The sequence below is a fragment of the Pseudopodoces humilis genome, chromosome 2, assembly GCF_049639895.1.
Source record: "Pseudopodoces humilis isolate 2021_Gansu_Grassland_sample_001 chromosome 2, ASM4963989v1, whole genome shotgun sequence".
Taxonomy (NCBI): domain Eukaryota; kingdom Metazoa; phylum Chordata; class Aves; order Passeriformes; family Paridae; genus Pseudopodoces; species Pseudopodoces humilis.
In genome coordinates, this window is record NC_142201.1 from 67,210,917 (window position 1) to 67,237,678 (window position 26,762).

General features: G+C 36.9%; 1 protein-coding gene across 6 annotated transcripts in view; it reads right to left on the reverse strand.

The window, feature by feature from the left end:
• FRY (FRY microtubule binding protein) overlaps window positions 1-26,762 on the reverse strand; it is a 220,208-nt gene that overhangs the window by 72,863 nt on the left and 120,583 nt on the right. For all 6 annotated transcript variants that reach the window (XM_088067734.1, XM_088067729.1, XM_005516302.3 and 3 more), the window contains 16 exons: window positions 26,131-26,223; window positions 25,939-26,037; window positions 23,368-23,469; window positions 20,126-20,229; window positions 19,553-19,661; window positions 18,533-18,619; window positions 16,588-16,759; window positions 15,972-16,104; window positions 11,678-11,785; window positions 7,258-7,513; window positions 5,994-6,176; window positions 5,016-5,102; window positions 3,257-3,516; window positions 2,714-2,903; window positions 1,814-1,938; window positions 1,566-1,623 (listed from right to left, as the gene is read on the reverse strand). In XM_088067734.1, the coding sequence (XP_087923860.1) occupies window positions 1,566-1,623; window positions 1,814-1,938; window positions 2,714-2,903; window positions 3,257-3,516; window positions 5,016-5,102; window positions 5,994-6,176; window positions 7,258-7,513; window positions 11,678-11,785; window positions 15,972-16,104; window positions 16,588-16,759; window positions 18,533-18,619; window positions 19,553-19,661; window positions 20,126-20,229; window positions 23,368-23,469; window positions 25,939-26,037; window positions 26,131-26,223 (2,166 nt within the window). The remainder of the gene's footprint in view (window positions 1-1,565; window positions 1,624-1,813; window positions 1,939-2,713; window positions 2,904-3,256; window positions 3,517-5,015; window positions 5,103-5,993; window positions 6,177-7,257; window positions 7,514-11,677; window positions 11,786-15,971; window positions 16,105-16,587; window positions 16,760-18,532; window positions 18,620-19,552; window positions 19,662-20,125; window positions 20,230-23,367; window positions 23,470-25,938; window positions 26,038-26,130; window positions 26,224-26,762) is intronic.

A 26,762-nucleotide genomic window follows, 5' to 3' on the forward strand; every position in this document is an offset into this window, starting at 1 on the left:
CAGGAAGCACATGTAGAGAAAAAAGCAGTTTTACTGTAATACAATATTTACCAGACACAGCTGCCTCCTGCAGCAGTGTCAGAGGTGATCTGGCAGGCTCTGTGCCAGCGCCCACAGGGCTGATCCTGTGTAATGTCCATTTTGGTTTATCCCTGCAGCTCTTGGCCATGCTGAGAATTCTCTTCCTAGTCATAGCATATGTTCAAGGACATTGTTTCTGGTGTGTTGGATACCTGCCTGCTGACATGGAGGCCTGCTCTGTTCTCTACAGCCACACAGCCCATACAGTCACTCCTGGGTTTCCAGGTGGCACTGCTTGCAGGAAGGTGTCCCATTTATTCATATCAGGAAAAATACAGGACTTAACATTGCAGTCTCTTGTTCTCATATTCCTCTGCTGAGAATTCCATGTGCTAAATTTGCTCTTACTGCATACAGTAAACCTCTGAATTCTAGCAATTCCTTTCCTGAGGGTACACTGGATATGTATGTCTCCAGAAAAGGCTTTTCAAGTCTAAGTTGTCTTAAACGGTGCACAGACAAAATGGAGAAGTGGCTGCACTAATGTATATTAATCCACTTCTGCCCAGTATCAAAACAAGTGACCTTCAAATCAGTGACTTCATAGGGATGGAAGCCACACAACTGAACTGAGGTGTGAAGCAACACAGAATGGAAGTGGTTGTGGATGTTTACCAGGCACAGAATTATTAAGAATTGTTCATGAGCCATCTCAGATTGCTATCTTGGAGCCAGATGGAATGGTCTAAAACTGAGTTAAGGAGGGTAAACTGAGCAGAACTTGAGTCCAGTAGTGAAGCTCTCCCCATGGCTTTTCTGTTTAGCTGCATAGACACATCCTGCAACAAAACTGCTTACTGAGGCTACAGATTTTATCACCAGAGGCTTTTAAGAACACAGAATTCTCTCTTGTGTGGATTGGAAGATCTGTCGGGAGCCCTTCCATCACTACCTTCTCTTGTAAACAAGAGAACACTATAATGAAGGTGAAAACTGATGAATTTGTCAATTAACTGATGGTGCTTAGAATGAGTCCTGTGCCATGTGATCCAGGATGACCCTGCCTGAGCAGGGAGCTTGGACCACTTTGGTCCCTTCCAGCCATTCTTTGACTCTGTGATTCCATGAAGTTGAAATAGGTGACCCTGCCTGCCCTGAAAATAAAAGCACATCTAAACACTGCTATAAAATGTGCTTGTAGCCCAGCTGTGTTAAAGCTTTTTTTTTTTTTCTTTTCAGATACTGAATGTGAATTTCCAATATATCCAAGTTGTGTATCAGGGGGTCCATACTGGATGGGAAATGTTTTGCACATAATGAAATTCTATATTGTACATTTCAGATCACTGACAGAATTTAAATTGAACTAGGTGTTAATTGAATTATTTTAAATTATGCCATTAATAAAATTCTTGTTGCACACAGAACTTAATTTGATAGTTAGTGCAAAAGAATATATTTGTATTTCAAACAGACAGAATTACTACTTTTAATATAATTTTTAGTTTAAAAAAAAACTATTAGATTTTATTTTTGCAACTAACCTCTGGTCTTCTTTCTAGGGCTTCTTTCATTAGTGGGTGGAGTTCTTCTACTAATTCCCTAAATTAAAAAAACATAAATACTTGTAAACAAAGTCCAATGTCCTTTGAAAAGCATAAATATTTTATCCAACATATAAAATGAAGCTATAAAGTGCAAATAAAAAATTCAATATATACTTCAGTTATAACAAAAATAAAGCACTTGTATTAGAGGCAAATAACTGTGAATAGGGTAAGCGAAGAAGTACCTGAAAACAAGGGAATTTGTTCTTCCAAATCCTAATACGAGTGATTCTGTTATTTCTATGCTTTCAAGTCTCATCAAAGGAACTAGCTGCTTTAGTAAGACTCCAACAGATGGAGTTCCAATAGCCTAAAATATATTAAAATATTGTTGAATTAAATTTTCAGGATATCAATATTATGTAAGCACAATTTTTTTAACAAATGAACATTGTGTGAGAATCAAATTATAAAAACATGCTGGAATGATTTTATTATTATGGATATCAATCCACCAATCTAACTGGGTATCTGCTACCTGACAATCAGCTCAATAATGCCTAATATGTAAATACATCTGGGAAATCTCTTTGCTTTAGTTCAGATTATTGTAATTTATTTAATTTGTTCATTAACATATTAATTTGCTTCATTAAAATATTCCAGTAATTGCATTTGTGGAGCTACTGCTCCTCTCAGGTTGCTACTACTTGAAAGTGTATTTTTTATATTATTGTTTCTGACAGGCACATATCCAACAGGAATACAATTTGCATTCAGAAATCTGCTTTATTGCTTAGTGTTTTAAATTGACAAGTTGGACTGCTCTACAAGGAAAGAAAGGGGATGACAAACTAAAGTTAACTTCAAAACACGTATCCAGACCTTCTATATTTTGAATGCAAAATGCAAAATGCAAAAAAAAAAAAAAAAAGCAATATATTGGAAAGACCATGGTTTTTGCCAAATATTTATCAACACATCATATCATACATATGTTTTAGTTATTAATTATGCATATTAAGTAGTTTGCATATATCGAAATATTCCCTAACTGAAATACTTCCATCAGGATAGGATTTTGCATGAATATGCAGCTTAAAATTTTCCTAAACAAATAGTTTATTTGTAACAGATTGCATCACCTTGTTATCATAGTTCATCGTTCCGTCAGGAGTGGTAGCCATGATCTCTGGTGTTGAAGCACGCAGATGTCCTGGGCTCATAATACTGGGCTTTGCTACTCCAAAACATAGAATAAGGTAGTTTCTCCACAAAGTAACATAGTTGTCTCCACTGCCTGCTGTACTTGTTTTCTTTGCATTAACAGGAATACTAGAATTTAAAAATAAATTATAATTCTTAAAACGATCTTCCAGTCTTAATTACAAGTACTAAAATATTAATTATAGTATTTTAAAATATTTTAAGAGGGAATAAAACATGCTATGTATCTACCAGCTGCAATTCAACATGACATGATACCCAGGAAAAATCGGTGAAGGTATAAAACCGGAGTTTTTCACCTTACAAGTTGCAATTATGAAACTCAAACCTGCATGGCACCAATTTCTGCGTGGCACCTTGCAGGATGTGTGGACTGGTACTCAAACATGAGACCAAAGGAAAGTTCATACTAAAATCACGCAGCCCACATGAAAGGAAGTGAGATGCAGATTGCCACTTACTTTGGATCCACAAGAGGCATTATCAGCTGTAGCCGAGTGAAGGCGTATGGCCAAGCATAGCTGAGAGCTGTAGGACAGTGTTTTGGTAGATTCTCCTGCCTAAGAAAACTGAAGAGGCAGAGAACCCACGGGTCTTTAACGGACTGGGCAAAAATCCAGACATGGGAAGGACTTTTCACATCATAATGGCTATTTACTAGGACAGCATTCCACTCCACCAGCCACTGCAAATCCACGCTGTGTGTTAATGGGATTGTTGTCTAAGGAGAGAAAAGATAAATTAACACTCCTTTCTGTACTAGTCAGAAACCAGGCACAGAGGCAACACATTTGCTTTGCTTTATTATTAATGAACAGAATGAAAGCACAAAATTAAAATCTTGGCCTCTAGAAACTGCAACCCAAACCCAAGTGCTGCTATTTATCAGACAAAATTCCTAATTCCTGTATTATGAAGTCAAAATGTCTCTTTCTTGCTCAATTTCTGTTTTCAGATGCAGAGGGGCCCAACCACCCCACCAGTTTAATGTCCCTTTCTGTGCTGGTTTTGGCTGGGGTAGAGTTTATTTTCTTCACAGTGGCTGGTATGGGGCTGTGTTTGGATTTGTGCAGAACACAGGGTTGATAATACAGAGATGTTTTTGTTATTGCTGAGCAGGGCATGCACAGACCCAAGGCCTTTTCTACTTTTTGTACTGCCACACTGGTGAGGATGCTGGGAGTGCTTGGGAGGCTGGGAGGAGACACAGCCAGGACAGGTGACCTAAACTGATCAAAGGGAGATTCCAGACCGTGTCAGTGCATAAAGTGGGGGAAGAAGAAGGAAGAGGGATGTTTGGAGTGAAGACATTTGCCTTCCCAAGTCACAGCTATATGTGATGGGGTCCTGCTCTCCTAGAGATGTCTGAACACATGCCTGTCCATGGGAAGTGGTGAACTGATTTCTTGTTTTGCTTTGCCTGTGTGCACGGCTTTTGCTTTCCCAGTTAAACTGTCTGTATCTCAACCCATGAGCTTTCCAGCTTTTACCCTTCTGATTCTCTCCCCAATCCCACTGGCAGGGAAGTGAGTGAGTGGCTCTGTGAGTCTTGACTGCTGGCTGGGGTTACATTTCTAAGCACCCAACATGTGGCTCAAACCCACAGCTCTGGAAAGGGCACTCAATGTGGCAAGAACCATTTGTTGCTTTAAATCAGGCTGAAAAGTACCCCAAGCTGATTGTTCCTGACCTTTGGAAATGGGTCTTTCATTAATCTCTAGGACAGCATGCAAAATCAGTTGTCTTATGCATCAGTTCTTCTACTGACACTGCTCTATTTAAAGTGCTCAACTTCTGCTTCCTCTGGTGCATGTCAGACACGTCAGACCCCTGAGTGAGAGATTCACCACAGCTGTGAATTACTCTGGAGTTTATGCTCAGGTGTGCAGGCAGGGCCACTTTCTAAGGACACAAGGGAGCTGAAGCTTATTCCCTTCTCAAATAGATACAGCAGAGAGTGACTACAAAGTGCCTCTAGCATTAGGTGGTGCTAGCAATAAGACTTTCTCAACTGTTCTTTTTTCTGTATGCAGTATCTTCCATATCCATAGCACAATTACTTTCATGGAACAGATTGTCTGGGACATTGTGGAGCCTTGGGTAGATGGCTGGAGCCTTAAAGCTGTATGATTTCTTTGATTTTTAGCAGTATTATTTTTAGTATTTCATGTCTGATATTTGTTATGTAAACACAAGCAGTAACAGTAAAGTAGTACTTACTGAATCTGAAACAGCTACATGAATAAAGCTTTCAAGAATAGAAGAACTCAGCTGATCCATGACATCAATCATAGGCCTGTCATCATCCTGGATAACACAGAGAATACAAGTTTACTGCTCTCCTGACCAAATTATTTCCCTTCTTATGTTTCTGGGACATGCAACAGAAACATCTAAAAATTATGACATGAATCTGAAGTAGCTAAAACTATTCATTGTTAACGATGGGTTAACATTTTGTCTTTTTCAAATTAATCTCAGAACTAAGTCCAAGCTGTGGTTTGAAATGAAGTTAATTTGCGGCTTTAGCTCACTGCTTAGTGAACAAAAGCACATATCAGAAAATCCCAAATGACTTGGGATAGCTGGTATCAAAAGACTGAAAAATTAGCTTACTGTTTATTGAAGCATTCCTTTGCCATGAACACACATATTTGTGTTCTTAGGCATTTTGATGGCTCACTGAGCTGTGACCACCAGTACACAACATGACTCTCCATATTTCTGTAACCATAAAAAGACTTAGAGGTCTTTACTATAGAAGGAAAACGTATGTGAATGACCTTAAAGGTGTCTTATGCTATGGGTTTTTTCACCCACAATGGTATGCCACAGCAATGGGTTTCATTTCCAACATAAATTTATAAACTTGACAAAACAGAAATGACCCATGCAGTAATAAAGGTTTTACAGTGTATTTTACATTCACATCATTCCAAGAGAAAATAGAAGTTGCTGTACATTCCCCTTCAAATTCTTATACAGGGCATTTGCCATTCATATTACATTTTTGAGTCCACAGAAAGGTTTGCAGTGTTAAGGCAAACAGAAATAGTAAGCTGAGATAAAATGCTATTTAGTACACTAAGTGCATACCTGCTACACTGCAGCAATTACATTAAAAGCAACTGTAATAGCAATTTTGAGCTTTATCTTTGGGAAATTTTAACTCAGAGTTCCAGAAGAGAAAAGTCCTACCTCTGCCTGGCCAAGGGCCAAGAATAAAGAACGGATTTCTCTGAGGATTAAAACAGCCAGTTTCCGCGTCGCAACCTGGAAACTACACAGCAGAACCAGTGCGAATCCTTCGACTGCGTGCAGGACGTTAGAATAGGGGCTCCTTTCAGACTGCATCCTGTGGCTGGATCCATTTGGTATCAACTGTAGAACAGTGCAAGGGAGGGAAAATGGAGTGGTGGTGTTTGCAAACCACGTCTCCAAGAAACCACTAGGACACATAAAGAATCAAAATGCAGAGGCCATGTAGATGCTGGACCGGGAAACTTGATATATTCTCTGAAGCAATCAAATTTTGTTGCTTTAGGTTACTTTGTTCCACAAAAGCAATGTATGAGCTATGAGCAGAGTCCTTTGAGCAAATCCTTCCCTCTAATTTTCAATTAATCTTCCCACTTTTTTCCATCCTCCACTAAAAAAAGAATGATGGTGAACACAACACTTTTTCTACTCCAGACAGCATGTCCTCAGGTCTTTCTTGGGTGCTGTAGCAGCCAACACCTTAGGTAGGTGGCCTCTAGAACCCAACCCCACCAGTAAAGTGCAAAAATATTTAATGAAAAGTATGTGAGAATCACTCTTTTCTACATTTTTATGTACTCCTGTTATTACCTATTAATAAATGGTCATCTGTGATATAAAACACACATCATGTTTGCCCAAAGGAAAACATACTCAAGTGTGATTAGTTTCAGAGATAAGAAGCCTAAAAATCATTTCTCATAATGAAAATATCTGTGGGACAGGGCAGATGGGAGAAGCAGGAGAAAAGCTGTTCAGTTCCCAGAAATGTTCGTAACACATGGAGACAGCAGGCTATGGTAACAATCAGGTTCTTTGATGTTTCTGAATCAACCAAGGGCAAAGAAGATGTACTTCACTCTTCACAGCATTCCCACTAGCATTATCAATCTGTTTCAGCCCTGGGAAAATGTCCTTCTGACACATCTACATACACATATTTCACTTCACGTGCTTATGTTGATGCGCATATTTTAGTTTGACATGCATTCTCTTATGTTGCTCAACAACAACATCTGCTGTATTACACAAGGACATGGCTGTCCTCAAAAGACACATGAACTAATTACCTAAAAAAATTTTGCATAGTGAATTCTTCCCAGGTGAGTAAATACAAACCACACAAACCACAGCGGTATCAAGGAACATAATTTCTGCCTTCAATTAGTAAAAATGCGAGGACACAGATCTCCTGATTTCATACCTCTGCGGATCTGGTTTTCGCCTGCTCAGAAGCTTTTCCTGGAGTGTGTATTACAAGCTTCCACTGCGTAAGCAATTGTAGCAGCAACTTCAGTGAAGTATCAAGAAGGGTATGATGCATATCATTCACTTCACGTAGCAGAAAATTAGTGAACCCGAAGAGCACGTCCTCCCGCCAGTCAACAAAGTCAACAAGTAGGCCCTGAAGAGAATTCTGTGCAATGTGCCGGAGTTCATCATCCATATGGATGGACAGCCTGTAAGTAAAAGTAAATGGCAGATAATAAAAGCTATAAGGAGTGTCTATCAGTACATGACAGTGATGGAAAAAACTCCCACTGACAGTGGTGGATGATGCTATCATGGTTTCATTATTGCTAACCACAATTAACATCCTTGACCTGTTTTCTATATTGTAATTCTGGCTACAGCAGAAGATATTCATGGATCCAAAAGAATTGTGCTCCCCTCCTGGGAAGTTTCTCCAAAGTACATAATTTGGAAACTTTTCTTAAACTAAACATATTTTTTATTTACTTATAACTCAGTAACTTCCATGTAGGTATGATAATAAAAGGCTTAGAAATAAATACATAATCTCAGAATTTATGGATTTATTTTTTAACACTAAATACAAAAATAAAAGACTCACAACAGGTCAGCTAACAGTTAGTTAAATCTTTAGCCAAGATACAAATCACAATAAATGAAAGCAAATCTTCAAAAGAATTAAAATGAGGCATTTGAATTAAAAACTGCTTTATGTTTTAAATAACTTAGGATGAGGAGATGGGGAAAACATACTCAGGACTTTTTATATTTTTAGAAACATGTTGAACACTCTCAAAATCCTTCTGAAAGATGGTGACATTTCAGATCCCATTTTCAAATTTCATTTTCTTCTTTATTTGCATCATGTTGAAGTCCTTCTCAACATGAAAAAAAATTATACTGTCTTTTGACACAGAAATCATCAAACCACTTCTATGTTAGAAGTTGGCAGAATAAAGTAAATTCAGATTAGTGTGTTCTGCAATTTTTGGTTCACTGCCTTTATGATGCATTTTGTTTTAATTACCCATGAGACTGTAATTTTCTGTAGTGTGTTAGAACTCATTTTCAAAGTATTTTATCTACATTTAATCTACACAGTTGAAAAGGAGGACTCATTATAATGAAATCGACAGAAAGCTAGGAGAAAAAAACCCCAAAATAGCAAATGGCGTGGAACCAAAGTCCATTCAGTTGGAAGTGTATGATGAGATGTGGTTCACAAAAAATCTGGTTCATTATAGCTGGCTAATTAGGAGGCAGGGGACATTTTATTTAACTGAAAAGGAAACAACTGCCATGAAAATTCACCCCTGGTGAGTATGACTCCAAAAATAACTGTTATGCTTTAATAGCCACATGACTTTCTATATATATTTAGAAACACAGTATTTTGTTGTGCTAAGAAACGATCAGTTTTGTCTCCTTTTTGGAATGCTAAAACCAGATAAACAAACAAAACCTTTCGAGACCACAATTAAGTCATCCATGAAATGACATTCACAATGACACAAGGCAGTAGCAGAGAAGAGGATACAAAAGACATCTCCTAAGCCAAAGTCACTGCCCAGTGGCATTATCTAAAGAAATGAAATTCAAATTGAGCATAAGAATGCATCTCTGTATTACCAATGTACGACAGGCAGTGCAGGAAGCAAGTACAAGTTTGTTTGTTTGCACTTGAGTCAGTTAAATTTAAGACCAACTCAGGAATTTTTAATGAATGGTTGCAGTGGGCAGTGAAAGGGCAAAAGGTGCAGTATATACTTGACATCTGTTTCATGGTTTATAATTTAATACAGCTGTCCTGGAAAAAAAGTCTAGCTGCTGACTTACAGACTCCTGAAAACCGCCAAAAGACATATCTGTTGGGAGGATGAAAAACTCAAACCAAACTGTGAATACAAGAACCAATTAACTCAAAGATGTAACTGTATCTCTTGTGAAAAGAAAATATTTAACAGCTTTCCATCTCAAGAGAACAGGCCCACAGAAATCCCTGGCAGAACAGCTTCTAGGGCTGTTTCAAAAAACAGAGAAACTGAAACCTTACCTCCTCTAAGTTTCTTGTCCCTGCATTGAGTCCAGTTTCTGACTCAGAACACAAAATATTGTAATGCAGAGCTCTCTAGACCTGCAGATGCATAGCTTCTGGGCCTACACTTTCAAAATTGGGATAAGTAGTCAGTCTGGTCTCAAATAAACATGGGGCAGTATACAGAATAGAAGCAGCTCTGGTGCGGGGACATTCTGGTGATTTACATTAAGTCTAGGCTGGGTATTAATTCTTTAAACAGTTTATTACTTTCTTCTCTGAAGGTATGTTTTTGAAGACAGTTTTCAGTTCATGCTGTCCCAGGCTAAATAGACTTAACATCTTCAATCCACTTATCTTTTTCCCCCCTTGTTCTCTGGTCAGTGTCTTCTTCAACTACAGTGCTCCAGCTTGCATACTGTTCTCCAAACCAGGCATCCTTTATATTGGCTAGACCAGAAGAACTTCTTTGAAAACCTTCTAGACCTGTACATGTAAATAAGGTTTATCTTTTCATAGGAACATCACTTCTTTTCTTAGTTTGTGATCCTGCTCTGCAATACTGAGACCCTACCCAGTTGTTTCAACACCACTCCATGTGTCTTCTGAACCATAAACTGTTTGTTAACTGCTTTCCAACCTATTGTGTACCCACCTATTTTACCTCATTTGTGTTTCCCTTGCTTATACTGATGAGTATGACTTAAAACACCATTTCCAGAGTTTGCCTTCCTGGGGAGAGGCTGAGCATGTAATTGCTTCTGAGGTTGCTCTAGAGAAGCTTCCTCAGCTCCTCTTGATGTCTCACTTCTTTTCACAGTCAGAGTCAGCTAACTCAGCAAACTTATATGGCTTTGCATTGTCCCAGCAGGGCAATTACCCAAGAAATACTTAGAATCATGGCTGACCTTTTCTGAATGAAGTTTGATGACAGAATAACGATAAGACCAGTGGTTACACTGACAGTTGTGAGACTTAAGGAGGGTAGCATTAATTTATAAAGAAACTCACACTGGTCTCCAAATTTTCTTAAGAGTAGTGACAGGTCTGACCTGGACAATCCTGTGATTGAAGAGCTGTGACCTGAATAGATACGTGCTTTTTTACCAGCTCAGTTAAGGCCATTAATAAGGATAGAACTCTAGTTAAAATATTGGATTAAAGGAAAACATGTCCTTTTAAATTTCCCTTAAGCAGAAAGGATGCAACTGTTTAATAAGGTATCTGTATAATTTAATAATGTAATGATTTAAAGCAACCTACAAGTGATTTATAGCAGACAATGTGAATTCAAGGAAATCAAGCTGGCCATGCACTGCAGCACACCTACTGCTGGCTGATGATTTAGTTGTTTGGCTGTCTGCACTCTCCACTACTACCAGAATCAATTGTTTCACTGATTTAGCACATCATTGGGACTTAGCTGTTCATAGAGCAGAAAAAACTGGTTTTGTATGTAGCCTTCTGGCTCCCACATCTGCCGTTCCCACATCTGTGATGTCTGAAAAGCAAGAACAGGGTGGCAAAGTTTGCTTTGCCACAGTTACCAGAGAGCAATATGCTGCAAAGCCCTCTTGGTTCAATTTAATACCATAATCCACTTACATAAAGAACACAAGCTGGAACCTTGGTCTTGGATACTTGAATTGAAGTGTAACAGACTTTCTGTACTGACTTTTATCATAATTATTTGTTACAAGTCACTGATTTGATGTCCTGAAACCTAAATGGTGTAGCATTCATGTCATAGACTACCTTGTTCAGTAAAGTCTACTCAGACAAATTAAATGGAGGGATATAATATTTTTTTAACTTATATTTTCTTTATGTCTTACAATACTAATACTAATACTAATACTAATACTAATACTAATACTAATACTAATACTAATACATAACCTTAAAAAAGGTTTTTGTAATATACCACATCTAGCACATGCTATTTTACCAAAGAGATATGGGGGAATCATAAATCAAAACTGAACAGTTATCTCCATGTTTTTCCACTACACAGGAAAGATGTTTTCTCCTGCTAATCAGTATGCTGTGATGGTTAGAAAACAGTAATACGTTGTGACTTTCCTGAATAACAGCGAATATCATATGACCTACATACTGATGGGAAAGAGTTCTGGACATACCAACTTTATCATAAAATTATGAACCATAATAAAAACACAAAACTGTAAAAAGATGCTAGGACATCTCTGTCTAATTCATTAAGAGCAATTTACTTTTTTTAAGCATATATATAAAAAGAAACAGTTACATATTCCATGGCTCAGCTTTTCACACTGTTCCCCTGGAGCAGTCATTCAGTGCTTGTACAGCTTACCTTGCCAGCAAGTCGATCAACTCAAGTTTTGACATTCCATCAGGAAGTAATCGAGGAATAGCAGCAACACATGTTCTGAACAGATCAATTTTTGGCTTTCTTTCACCACTGAAAAATTAAAACAGAATTTTGACTAAGTTTAAGAAGGAACTGTGTTAAATAATCCACCTCTAAAGTGCCAGAGGCCTATTAAATACATTAGGATAGACAGTTAGAATATGAAATAAGAAGGAAACATGAATACATTTTTCCATTGAATAAATGGTTTCGATTTTGACATTTTTTATGCATCATATCTATAGATTACTTGAAAAACCAATTATTAATGATTCATTTGTTTCTCTCTGAGAGGAACTGGCATATATATAAAAAATGGAGGCATAACATAGGAGGATTCCTCCACCACAATCAGCATATATATGATGCAAGCTTTGGATGAGGCAATGAGGAAAGAGTTGGGGTGTTCTCCATCGTAGTGCAGCTATATTTCACCAGTTGTATAGAGCAAATAGCAGATGTATAACTGGTTCAAATAACATGACTGAAGATCCAGAGATTTGTCCCCAACAGAGGGCAAACCTATGGAAAACCATCATGATACATTTTTATACTGAAAAAGGTTTATAATTCAGAGGTAGGTATGGCCAGAGAGTTTCTGTTGATCACTTCCAGAGATAACAGCATTTTGGCAACTCTTATCAGCTAGAACATGTTTTAGCAGCCCTAAGGGTGTTCTAATCTGTGGAATGGCACAACTGTTCCTAACAGCCTGCAAAAGTCATTAAGCACAAAGTTCAGCATGAACCAAACACCAGATTGGAAGTCTATGAGTCTTCTAAAAGTAGCCCAGGTTTCAGCTGTTGATTATTTTCAAAACAGATGCAGTTGTTTTCTGACTTGTTTCCAACTTTTTTGGTAAATCTGCAGATTAAGTAAGTCCTTCAGATAGAACCCAAAGTGTCAATTTTTTTTTATTTGATCATTTTTATCTCAATCATCTATTATCTAACGATGAACTGTAGAGGAAATTACCAAAGTGTAACAGCATTTCAAAATGTGCAGTCGTTCCCACAGTATTATTAATTATTAGCCTGTAATATGCTTTGGAAGGATCAAAAAAATTAGGTCCTATTTAGAGTCCATATTATAAACATGAAATGAAAAATTTTTCCTCTTTTAATATGCTTCCAATAGAACTAGAAAAGAATGAGGGGGAAAAAAGATACACCAAGAAGCACCATAAGCTATTTAACACCACACTGAAATGGAGTGACAAAACAAAAAATTAACTTAGTCTTCCTGCACTCTGGTCCATTGCCCTGGTTACTAAATTACTCTCTCTCCACCCAACAGAGGACATTGGATTTGGGTATCTTACTTTTATGTTCAGTCACAGAGAAAGCCTGGATGCAATGCAGTCTGAAAGAAAATTTTCTGTACTCGTTAGCTCAGTGAGTAACACTGAGTACAGTTCAGTGAGAACAGAAAAGGCATCAACTGATATTAGACTTACTTAATTCAAAGATTAAAGACAGTTTTGTAGTGAATACCACACTGTCTCTCAACATCCTACTTATCACTTGGACATAGATTACATGAGTAAAATGTTGACCTATTTTTAATTCTCTGTTTTAATGGTACAGTTAGGAGAAACTATATTCATGATTAATTACCTTTGTCTCACTGTATCTGTATTCTAACAGATAGAACGTGAAAGGTGTTAGCAACTGACTGGAAAAGGAGTAAAATACAGTATCTCACTGAGAATTTGGCTATAAACAAATCCCTTTCAACTATTATCACTAAAGCAAATACTAGCTGGATTAATAACGAGTGCAAAATCCTGTATTTTTACAGTTGTAAACATTAAAGTATAATTGGTAACTTTATCTGCAGGCAAACCAAGTCTTCCCTGATGATCTGAAATGGAAAATGAACTCTGCAGTTTCCTTATGCTCAGAGCCTAGCAAGGGCAAAGCTTGTGCATTTCAAATGGAGATTTGTAAAGTAATAGTTTGAGAGGAAACTCTTCTGAAGGCAAATGAGCAATTATTTATAAATATAAAATCTGTGGGTGTTCTGTGGCTTATCAGCTGCTCAGAAGAGTAGCAGGAGAAGATCCAAACCTCAGGCTCAAGTTTCCAACTTACCATCTGAGCTATGAGGCGCAGCACGAGAGGGAGGCAAGGGGAACCTTTGAAGCACTTGCAAGGACAGGTTTGTATTTTAGAAAAATGGATGCCCTATTCTAACAAAATGTTGGAAAGTAATTATAACCGGTACCAAAATTCATATCCCAGTGCAGGATGCAAAGGATGCTGCTTACTCAGGATTTTAATATGACCCTCCCTACTGGCATATATTACTTCAACAATAAATGCTGAAAGGATCAGTAATTAAATATTGTCTAGAAGCAAGTCTAACACTGCCAAAGAAAATTCCAGAATCTGCATACTTTACAATGTCGTGTCTGCTCACTGCCTAGCTACTTCCCTCTGATTCTTATTTTATTTGTTAATAAAAATAACACTATGGTATTCATTTTATGCAGTTTGCACAAAAACTTTATGCAACTATGACAAAAACAATAAATTCAAAATGTACATAAATATAGTGTGATATCTACCAATTAAAGCCCAAAGAATTCAAAATAAATATGTAACTATAGTGAAGCACAGAGTTCTGTGAATAAAATGGGAAGCAATTACATAAAAACTATGTTGGCTTTTCCACATATCCACAATACAGTTTTTGAAAGGATCATTTTCAATCCTGATAGTAACAGCTACTTATGTTTTTTGTGAGTTCACATGATTTTATATCAACTGATAATTAAGCATCCCAGATATTTTTTTTGCCTTGAAAGGCAACACAAGTAAAAACGTGTTATAATGTGGCTTGCCTTTCAAGCGTATATATTAAATTAGAGCTCATCTGGATATAAAGTACAACACAAATGACAGCAACTTTTATGTCTAAATATCCCAATCTTTATGTTTCTGACAAAAGTTACTATCAAATCTTAAGATGTCCTGAAATTTAAAACTCTTTTGAGTCTATTTGTTTGCTGACTCTAAAAATAAACAACATTTTGGTGATGCTGAGAAACCACTCAAAGGATATTTATAGCAAAGATTAAGTACACTTCTTGTCTTAGTGCCCAAGGTTTCACAGTGCAATTATCTTTTGTGAATAAAATGTGAGTTTCAAAACTCACTTTCTCTACCACAAAGCCTGAATACCCAAAATGGTTATGAAAACTGGGTGTGAGAACTGGACTCAGGGTAGGACTACAAGAAAAATATGAAACATTATTGGATAGTAATACTGGCTACAGATATAAATAAAGTAAGACAATGTTGGTGACACAGTCTCACCTAGAGGCACTGCAACAAATAAGGGAAGAGCAACAAAAACATAAAGATTGTATCAGTTGTACAAGGCAGTTCAATTTGGCCAGTCAGTCACTCACAGTATTCCTAGCAAGTTGACTTTTTTGGGCAGTAAATATAATATATCTCAAAGAGACCAGCATCCTTTTCATTACACCTCAAACTTTTTTCCAGGGGTTGTTTCTTTTCTAGAATAATGACCATGTCCACTGCTCTAACAGGAAAGATATGCAAGGTCTCCTTAAAGTTGAGATCTCTACAATTTGTGCTCTGCATGTATCAGATGATGTCTCTGTGTCTCTAACCTCTACTTGATGTTTACCTCACCAGAACTCTCCCCAGGAAACTTCCCTCACTAATAACTTTGGATGAAAGTGAAAAATGGTGCTGTGCTCAATGCAGCTTGAAGCACACTGGTTTGATTCTGTTCCAGTGGGATACTGCTTAAATCCAAGCCTTATCACAAGATTATTTGGGTTTTTAATTAAGATTTGATTTTGATTACAGGCATGAAAAGCAAAGGGAATTTTGGAATACTATTATTAATAGGGATTTACAGAATTCATTGCCTTCATTTTGAAGTTCAGTGATGCAAATATACTCTGAGACAGTGTTGTGAGCACAGGCTGCCACATTTTCTACTTCAGCATTCTACTTCTACCATCTAAACAACCACAGGATTCACTCATGATTTTACCTACATCAGGAACATCTTCAGTTCCAAACATTAAAAGAAGCACAATCGACTTGTCTTAAACATTTTATCAAAGTATATACTAATTAAGCTAAATGTTCCTGTTTCTTGCTGTTTCTCTGATGACTCATGACAGACAGAAATAGAGAAAAAAATTCCAAAATTACATCTCCTTGTTTCATGGGAATTAGTGTTCCTTAGCACTCACGTAATCATGTCTTCAGGTTCTTTGTTGAGCATCTGTATGTTGGTTAGCATCATGCACCGACCCACTTCCTTGTCAAGGTGTCTGAGTATGTTGTCCACAGCTTTCCTGACTTGAGAATAATATAATGACATACCTGCAAAAATATGCATTTTTGTATAATTGGGAACATTTACAGGTACATATATATATTCTGAAAAGAAAACTTGCTTACTCATGCTGTGGTGCATGAAGTAAGAAAAATGCTTTCCTCATGAGATAGAATATTCCACTACTAATGATATCCTGATCCAAAACCAGAATGTGTTGCCTGCTCCGAAAGGAATGCTTACATATTATACATGGAAACTGGAATACTGGATTATAAAATAGGAATGAATCAGCTAATACAAGAATTCAATAGAGCAAACATTTGTTAGAATTCTTTTCAGAATGACCTGTGAAAAACAGCATTTGTCAAACTGAAACACACATTTCATTAGAACACACAATAAATTAAATGCTTATAGTACAAAAATAAATCCAATACTTAACAATAATAAATGATTCTGCTCAAGGGCTGAAAACGTGTACACATCCATTCTCACATAAAATTCTCTACTGTCCATTCTTTACTGACCTATCATTTTAGCTTCTTCCTCTGTAAGAGTTTTGCTCAGATACGTTTTCTTCACTCTGAGAGTATTTCCAGAGGGAAGGACAGCTCCAGTCACTGGCATTGGCGGTTCACCATCTTTTTGCTGCAAGCTATCAGCAATTACCAAGAAAGCTCTCAGGCCAATATTCATTCTCTGTGAAGTTTAAAAGATGGATGAGTACCATAAGCAAATAATCATATTCTATGCATATTCTTCATTCACTTTGAAATTTTGAGAATGCACTTGCTGGCATTCTTTTTTCTGTATCTTCATTACATTAACTAGTCTGATACACTTCACAAAAACTGCCCATAAAATAAACAGTGAGTATCTCCATTGTGAGCAAAACTTTAAGTATTCTCCCCTCTCAGATCTTTAAGTATTTGCATTAGCACATTATCTTTTTATCTTCAGGGTAAAACACCTGGATATGATCTGTAGTGTAGCAATGCATCTTAAATGGACCTTCAGTTAAACAAAAAACTACCTACATCTGTTATGAAAAAAAAGGGCTGCCTTTCAACTGTCTTGAAAGGCCCCAGGGTTAATCACACTGAGAGAAAAGTCTGGAATGATGCTCAATGCCAAAACTACAATGTGAAAATATTAGGAAGATGAATCTGAGTGACCTGAATGCCTTCTGGGAATGCACCAGAGGAAAACTTGCAAGCTTTGCATTGCAGTGATTGAAAGACTAGAATGTTTTCAATTTCTCTGGAATGTGTTCCAAAAACTGAGAGGCTGTCCTACTGACAGTCCCCCAGAGATGTGTTTACACACATTATGGGGATTTTTTTTTTTTTTGAATGCTAAAGTCTATGTACATAAAAAAGTGGCGCTATAATTTCTATATTTTCAGACTTACAATGTTGTTGAGAAACAGTAAAATTTCAGACATTGATTCAACAAAAAGCTAAGGATGATGTCCACCGCCTCTCACCTGGGCTAACACAAAATGTCCTTTGTAGGACCTTTCTCAGTCAATGCTGCAGGTGGCTGACCCAGACCATGGTGCGGACTGGCCGCTCAAAAATTGTTTCATTCTTTTTTACTCTGCTATAGAAAGATGAAAGCTGTGTTCAAAGTAAAGCTTGCCTTTCATTTTTCCTGCTTTTGACAGTAGAAAGTTTAACCTACTTTTCCACATTTTTTGTAGCCAATATAATTTGTGCAAGGCAATCACTCTATTTTAACATCTTAGTGAATAGAGACAAGAATTTAATTCTGCAAGATTAATACAGACATTTTTTATGAGCGGGTCACAAATTATTTTTTTTTTTTCCTTAATTTTCAAAAGAAAAAATTTTCAAAATTTTAAAGGAATTGCATATTTTTAAGAGGTTTTTTTTATTCTTTAGTACTTATTTATATTTTGATTTTTTTGGAAATTTTTTTCAAATTTCTGATTGTTTTCTCTAGGAAAAGCATTAGGAAGCTGACTCATGACACCAACACCACTGGAGCTTTGCTGGTCAGACAGGTAAAATTTTATTTGACTGTTTTCTTTTTCAAGCTTTCTTGCATCATGCACTCCCAGTAAAATTGTTTTGAAAAACATTGACACTATTACAGAAAAATTAGTGTTATATTAAAATAGTTTAAGGCATTGCATGTAACAACAGCAGAGTGATAAGGACATACTGTGACCAATAGTTTTATTTATACTTTTCTTTTTCTTGTATATATTTGCACAAGTTCACATTTGATATTCTTCACTGAGAAAACATCAGAAAGTCATAAACAATGTGACATTTTACAGACAGATGTTCACAGATGTATTTTACCAATAAATCAGATTCAATATTTGGCCTGAAAACTGGACAAATATGAAAGCATACTTAGAATGTAACCAGGAAGAAAATGCAGCACAATACATTACATACTAACTATTAAAAAAAAAGAAAAAAAAGCAGATGTACATCATACCTCAGGGTTGAGACTGAAAGCTTTTGCTGGTTTTCCAACACAAAGAAAGTCAAAGATAATTTCTTTCATTGCGAAATCTAAACGTTCCTAAAATAGCAAAAATACTGCAAATCATTAAGCTGCTCCCTTATGCTAGTTATTTTCATTAAGGCTACAGAACACTGAAACCCAGTTTAATCAAGGTTTATTTAAATACATGGAAAAACCACAAGTATGTAGAACATATTATCAGATCTAAGCTTTTGACAATGCTTTATATTGACAAAATAAAAATTGTATAGCATTTAAATAGAAAACGATCCATTTCAGAAATACAGCTCTTAATTATTTCAATTAAACTGCAGTAATTATGGCACTAACACAGTATTTTACATAAAGAGAGCTGTCTTCACAGATGGCACAGTTAAGGGAAGATTTTAAGCATTTGTTTGCTTCATTCCTACTCAGAGACTTTAAGTATGTGCTTAAGTGCTTTGCTCAATGGGAAAATCTTCTGACTTTAAGTCATAAAAGAGATGGAACTTCCAGCACTGTAAGTTAGCCTATTTTTGCAGTTCCCATTTGAACTGATGAAAACTTATCTGTCAACTCCATGCTGAACTTGGTTGACATCTGACTTACTGCTTTGACAGCAGTGCAACTTATTGTCCTACACAGCAGGGATGATTCAGTATCAGGATGAGACATGACCTATTATTTTCAACTTTATTGACAGTCAGAGTGTGTCAACAAATTAATTTTTTGACTTGCTGGAAATTTTAAAAACTGACAAAAATTACATGTGAGTTGAAGTGAACTCTATTAATTTTGATCTATATTCAGTGGAATGAGGTCAATCAAAACCTCATTCAAAAGGAGTTGCCCCAGCTCAGTCTATAATTTCATCATTCTCTGGATGAAAGTTAATGTCAACAGGGTTGCAAAAAATTCAGTCATTAGAACTTTACTTATTTATTAATTTGGTATTGGGAAAATAAGTTGTTCATTATATGGAAAGATATATGCATGGCTCTCCCATACCTGTGCAATAAACTGTATTATCTTCACAAAGATGTTTAGAGGCATATCTCTTGGCACAACACCACGGGACCCTTTTGGGAAAAGGGTTGTGACAATAGTAATAAGTCGACTGCAAAAGAAAAAGGAACATTAGACATTTTTGGACCTTGCAGACCTTCATTTAGCATGACACTCCATTTAGAAAGACCAGAAAAAAACTTCCTTTGAACTGAAAATTTAATGGGGTATCTTGTTCTGATCCTTTGCTATAAATTCAGTGCAATTATTTTATTTCATTACTGCATTACAAGTAAATTAACCAGTCAGTGGCTACTACAAAAGTATTTTTAACTTACACTGAACAAGGAGTGACTTCTAATTTTTCCAAAAGCAGAAACACTTTATACAGCAATTTTCATAGGTGACAGAGTAACTGACAGTGCTACAAGAGGGAATATTTTCTTGTGTACAGTTACGTTTCTTATTTCACAACATGAATAGGTTCAATATGAGTGAATTCAGGAGAACTATAAAGCCTCTTCACTGGCAACATCCACTCTACAATGGATTTTCATTACAAATAAAGCACTTTACCTTTGGGTAGCTGTGTTGCTTTCACATTTAATTCTGATCATGTAAACCCACAGTAGTCTGTACAGAGATTCCAGTGCAACTCGAGCCATTTTTGGGTCCTTATTCTAGAGAAACATACCACATTTGAAAAAGCGTCAGGCACAAATTAGCAAGGAAGTTCTACACTTAATAGGTACCAAGGTTCAGCATTTTGATAATGAAACTACAAAAAGATAGAGCCTCACAGCTGCTCAGTGCTCCATTCCTGGAGCCGTAGGATGCTCATGCATCTGACCTGCTTCTGTTATTACATGAGTTGTTGAAAAACTCAATCATCAAGTTGGTTAAATTAGATATATGTTAAAATTTAAAATCTCTGAAAACACCCACAACTTGACTGTGAAAAGAAAACCTCCTATTCAGTAGATTACATCAATTCAAAAGTTGTTGCTCTATGGTGGAGGCCTGGTATAAGAACAGATAAAGGAATGTACCACATACTCAAAAGTGAAAGGAAAAAAATCTGTGGATGCTTAGGCTGGCCAAATTAACATGGCATCTGCGATCAGCTGGACTGGATTGGTTTATCTGCCTGGATTGCTGTTTATTTTTAGAAACTAGTACAGGATTGTCTTTGGGTCTCTTCAGTCATATGCAGTTTTCTGTTTCTCTGGCAGTTGAAAGGGCTGTCTGAGTAAAAAACAAGTAAGCGCAGTCCAATCAGATGGTCTCCCGCATGTTGAGCCATCTGCTGGGTTAAATTTTGAAAGAGTCCAGTACACTTTGACCTGAGATAAGGTTTGCCTGGCCCACAGGGCAAATCTCCATGGCAAAAATCTGAGATATTTTCGGTAGACAAATGTTGAGTCACGGATCAAAGACTGTGGTTTGATCAAAGAAACTGCAACTGATGCCATCAGTAATTCCTGAATGTGTATTGGTCTCGGTCCTGCAAAATGATGGGAAGACAATTTCCCAGTGTTATGGGAGATGACTTCAGCTTTCAACGTGGCATCTGTCAGAAGCTTAGGAACAGAAACACTGTTTTTGGGCTCTAATTTCCACTCAACACATTGACAACACATTTTATGCAATAAAGTTTTATATGGACAAAACACTGAATATATATTTTTTGTTTATTATAGCAGCATACAGTGGTTGTCCCACAGGTTTAGAGTAAGTAGTGAAAGGAATGCCAAAGTTTATTTGGCACATTAATCTGTGCAGGATTTTTAAATAATAAAATTTGTTACAATCAATTTGTTCATTAACCTGTTTACTTTCAATCCATTTTTCATCAGGTATAATCTTGTCAGTCCTTGTACAATTCAGACCTAAGAATTTTATTTCTTCAACAGGTGATGAAGTACATTTATCAAAATTTATTTTTATTCCAAAGCTTTCAAGGAAACAGCAGGCTGAGGCTGAGTTAAAGTACAAGAGGCTGTGAAGCAGAGGAGGAAGCTATCTGTTAGCAAAACCAAATATCCCAGTGATTAAATAGTTAGCTGTGAGGGCAATTGAGAATCAGGGAGGAGAAAAGGGCTGAGACCAGTATCATTGGAGTTTTCAGAGAATAGCAGACCAGCTTTTTGCCAGAACAGCAAGTTGCATGGCAGAGACAGGGTTAAGAGGAAGATGATAAAAAGCCTAAGATACATCCAGGGACATTATGGGCATGTCCATTAGCAAGATCTGTCAAAGTTCATGGTGTTGATCTGCACAACTCTCCCTCTAACATGGATTTTCAGTTCTTCCTCCAGCTGTGTGAGTTTGGTTTGGGTTTTGAGGTGCCAGCCTATATGGTGAAAAGATTGTTTCAATGGTTGGGGTATCTCTGTCTCTGTACTGGGAAGGAGTGGCCAACCATTTTCTTACTTAAGCCACGTATTCAGCTATCTTACTTTCTCCTCAAAGTAAAGACTGAATTAGTGCCACCACATTAATCTGAGAGCTCTGTAAACTGAGGTATATATCAATGAATTTCAGGTTGCAAAATAAATCCCAATTTTATTTGCAATCAGTAAGACTGGACCAACTTTTCTTACATTTTCTCTGATGGTTTCAAATAATTTGTCTGGATCGCCTTAATTTTCAGAAAAATATACATTCCCACCTGGCTTTGCCTTTTCTGAAGCTTGTACAGCTGCATAAAACCCTGTAAAATTAGTTTCAATAACAACATGCTTATTTTCTAAATCTCTTTGCAGGTCAGAATGCATTGTCACCAAAAGTAAGGTATTCAGGTATTGGCAGAAAGAAACCTTCGGCAGACTGAACATTCTGAAGAACTATTCTAACAGGAGGATCCACATGAAGAGAATCAATACAAATTGTTTCATTAGGACAGAGAGGAAGCACAACCAGAAAGCAACATCAAAAAAGGACGTAATATATACCTTTTGATAAGCTTGAGAACTCAACTTTTGGAGAAAAGATATTTGTCTCTGAGCTGAGAAAGTGGCTGAGATGTGAAGTTCGTGTGAAGTTTGAAGCGTATTGTTAGTAGAAGCCTCCTAACAACTGGTTCATCAAGACACAGTTGCGAGACCCTTCATTTGCTCTAATGACTTCACTGTGGTTTTTTTTCCCTTTTCAGGTGGGCACAGGACCATCTTTTCACAGGGATGCAGTTTTAGCATGGCATGGGACATGAGGTATTGCGAAAATAAAAGGCACTTGAAGGAGCAGTAATGATAACTAGCACATGTGCACCGAACAGTATGTGCAGCCTGAGAACCACAGCAGATTGCACTGAAAATCTAACCTTAAATCTCAAAGATCTAACAAATGGCAAATGCATAAGAACGGCTACATGGAGGAAAAAAATTGAAACAGTTTAGGGTTTTTGTAAGGCAAACACTTAACAAGCAATGGAACCAGTGTCCTACAAGTAGTTCTATTTTGAAAAAGTAATAACATGCTCATGCTTCCAAAGCTTTTGTTAAAAAAGCAAGTTACTACTAGGTCAATTTTGGTATGTTACTCAACCTAATAACTTTCATCAGCATTTTTTTCTTTTTCACAGGTGTTTGAGGCTTGGTTTAAGTTAGAGGAGCAGTAGAAATTCATACTTGGCCCAAGAATACTTTTTTGCTATTGAAAAAACATGCACAGATAAAGAACATGTACTGTCAGGAATAAAATTATGTATGGAATCAGATAGTAGCAATAAGTCAGTAGATTTACCTAAAAAGGCTATGCAACAGATCAACAGTGCATACTGAAGTCTGAATACAATATCAAAACCAGGAGATACTAACCTTGAGATTGGAAAGGCAGTTGTTGAGGAAAATATGCCATCTGTTTAAGAAGAACTGCTTCTGACTGACACAAAGCAGGCATGTTACCAAGGGGTACAAAGCCTAAACGGGAAATGGATGTCAATACAGTGTTATTTGTATGTCTACACAACACAAAACTAACTTAATATAGACATTGTAAACTTGAAGTTCTAACTCCTCCATTTTGTGCAACACAAGTTAGCCAACATAAACACATTAGTAAGTAGTACTATTTAATAGGAGCCTTCTCTAAAGCTGTTACAGATACGTTTCATGGTTGATCTATAACCGACCAAATGTGTACTCATAGCAGTGTAAGATAGGGAACAATTTTACAATTTTACTCTCAGGGCTAAGTCCTGTCAGTTTACTGAGAAATAAAAGCATGGAATTAACTAAACTTTATTATTATAACAACAGGACCCACAGAGATTGTAGCAACTTGTGAATCAGATGACTCTTGCTCCTCAAAATCTGCAGTCACAATATTTACCGAGAGACACGTCAAACACCCAAAAGAATTGTGTTAAAATACAGAGAATGCCTGGATCTGCTGGGAGTTAAAGCTTGTGAAGCGAAAAATAAAAAGAAGCAAAGCAGAACATAGAATTTGACATACCGGAACCCAGTCTCTTTGTCAACACTCACTTTAAGACTTATAAATGTTGCAATAAAAAATAAGCTAAAATGCACCTAATGATTTTAAAACTGACTGTGCTACTTCAAGAAGACTAAAGTTTCAGTTCTAATGCTAACAAACCAATTTAGGACATAAAAGGTGTTAGTTAAAAATATGGTAATGTTCACTTTAACATTAATTATTCTAAAAATTACCTCTAAATTCTAACTTCAGTCACAGCTCATAGTATAAACACATCATAAATCTCAGCTTCTGTTCCAGTAACATGCAACATAAACTGTCTATAGCTAGGTTAATTTCTTGAGCAAATGGCAAATGTACATTACTTTTTATTTTTATAATCTTCATGTCCAAAATACATATGGGACAGGATAACTGAAGTCTTCTCACAAAAGACCTTCTTACTATACAGTTGAGTATTTGATTGGATCACAGAGTTTAGTAACATTCCAAGAGTGTTAGAACCCATCCTAAGGAAGATCCCTAGGAGGGAAGATAAACCATCTCCTGGAATTTTCTAATTCTCTCTATTCACTACTAAGAGAACATTAATGACTAGCTCATATGAGGTACTTTTAGACAGAACATGAAGCAAGATGAATTCCTCCATCCTGTCTGCACAGCGAGTGCATGGATTCACCAAACACTGATCTTGGTTCTGTTCAGACTTTAAGGAGTGTGCTTTCTTCCTGGAAGCCTGGAAATATGCACTGCAGCTATTTCTGTCAACTGTTTGCCTTTCCCCTCCTCCTTCTCCTTGCAATGTTTGTATTTCTAATCACACCCTCACAAGAATCTATTCTATTTTGTCACTTTTAACTGTGTAGCCGCCAGTGTGGTATGTGTAGACAAGCAATTAAATGCAAAGGCCCAGCTGTGCAATCCTTTCTTGAGAATGTAGTATTGACTTTGGCAAGTATGGCCACAGTTTGGGAAGCTCTATTTAATGTAAAAACTGTACAGAAAAGCTGTACCCTGCTGCAGCTCCAACAATGTTTTATTAACTCGGTAGAGTGGAACAGAGCCACACAAACGCAAGCAGAGTAAAATCAGAAATCCATCTCAAGCCTCCCACTAACTCAAACTGGATCAGGACTGTGCCCCAGGGGATGCTCTGGCTGTCTCCTGGGAATGCTGTAACAGGCAGAGAGCTCAAGCACACTCCTGCAGTCCTCCCAGCAGTTTCACTAGCGCCAATGACCAGCATTTGCCGAAAGAACTGGAAACAGGGAAGTCTTTTTGACTTTCCCCTAGAATGAGGGAGGACAAATGACAAACTTTCTTTACTTAAAAGGTCCAAGACTTCAAAATGAATTAGCTAATGCCACACTGCTGACGGGCGCTGACCCAGTTGGAGAGACAGACTGCTTAAGGCAGCCAGCATCAAACTGACTCAGATCCTCATTTAATTCAGATCAACTCATGATTCCAAAAATACACTGCAGTGCCACTCTTCATCTCACACACACAAAAAATGAAATAGGGAGCTACACAGTAGCCAACTTATATATTTAAAAGGGCATGTGTTATACATTTTTTCCTTCCTAAAATGTATTATTTAAGCCCTGTGAAAGAGTTGTTCCCACATGCCTCATTTGTTCTCACTTGACAAGAAGTGAACTCTATTCTTCCTCCACTTATAATGTTTACACATAACAACTATGAGAAAACCGAACTATTTAATAATTACAGAACCAGAAGCTGACAACATATTTGATTCAGACTAATTTAGATCATAATATGGGTAAACTAAGTACACTTATTTTCTCCAAACACAATAATCTGTCCTGCAATTAGAAATGTATTTGTTATAGCCAAACACAAATAAAACATTTTGTAATTTCCCAAGAGTCTTGCTCAGAAATATTTGTGACAAAGAATTTTAACCTCTGCTTCTTAGGGTTACTAACCAATGAGTGTTTCTTTCGTGATGAAAGTTCAAGCGTTGTATCATACAGGCTTTCAACAAAGTTCCTCAGACAGGGGACATTCACTTCATTTTTAACAGCCTGAAAGAAAATTTCATGTTAGTAAAAACCTATTTCACAAGCTGTTTTATCTAATTTTAATAATTATGCAAACAACATAAAAAATAAACTCACAGCAGCTACGGGGACAAGAATTTCAACAAACAGTCCTGCCAGTGCATGCTTGATATCTTTGTCTTTAACTTCAAGGAAATAATGTGCACATTCCTAAATAAAAAAATAAAAAATACAAGAAACATAAATTGCATATCAGCTGGAATAAAGACCTCTGAATGTTTTCTGAATGTGTATCACGTCTCAGTGACTATTTTTATTCTGTAAATCCCACTGAAAACATTTGCCTCTTAACTTCTAAATCTGCATTTTGCAGCAAGCACAAAGCAGGACATAAGTCAAGATCAAGGAGCTGTTACTCTAATCCAGAAAGTCTCCACTGACTCCAGCTGTGCCTGGTGGTGTGTTTTGGACTGGAAATGGAATTGGACTCAGGGGCTGACCTCATGCCTTCCCTGTGTGTATCTTCAGGAGCAAACCTAATAGTCAACATGGACTACTTTACACAATGCTTTGAGAGGCCAGAAAAGGAATGTAATTCTCTGGTAAGATACACAGGGCAATGAACAATCTTACTGTAAATATTTTTGGATGAATTTCATTGCTAGGATTTGTTGCATATTGAGGGTCAATATGGAACTGTGCTACGTGAGGACAATTTCCAGCCTGCAACTGGGGATTAAGAAAAAAAT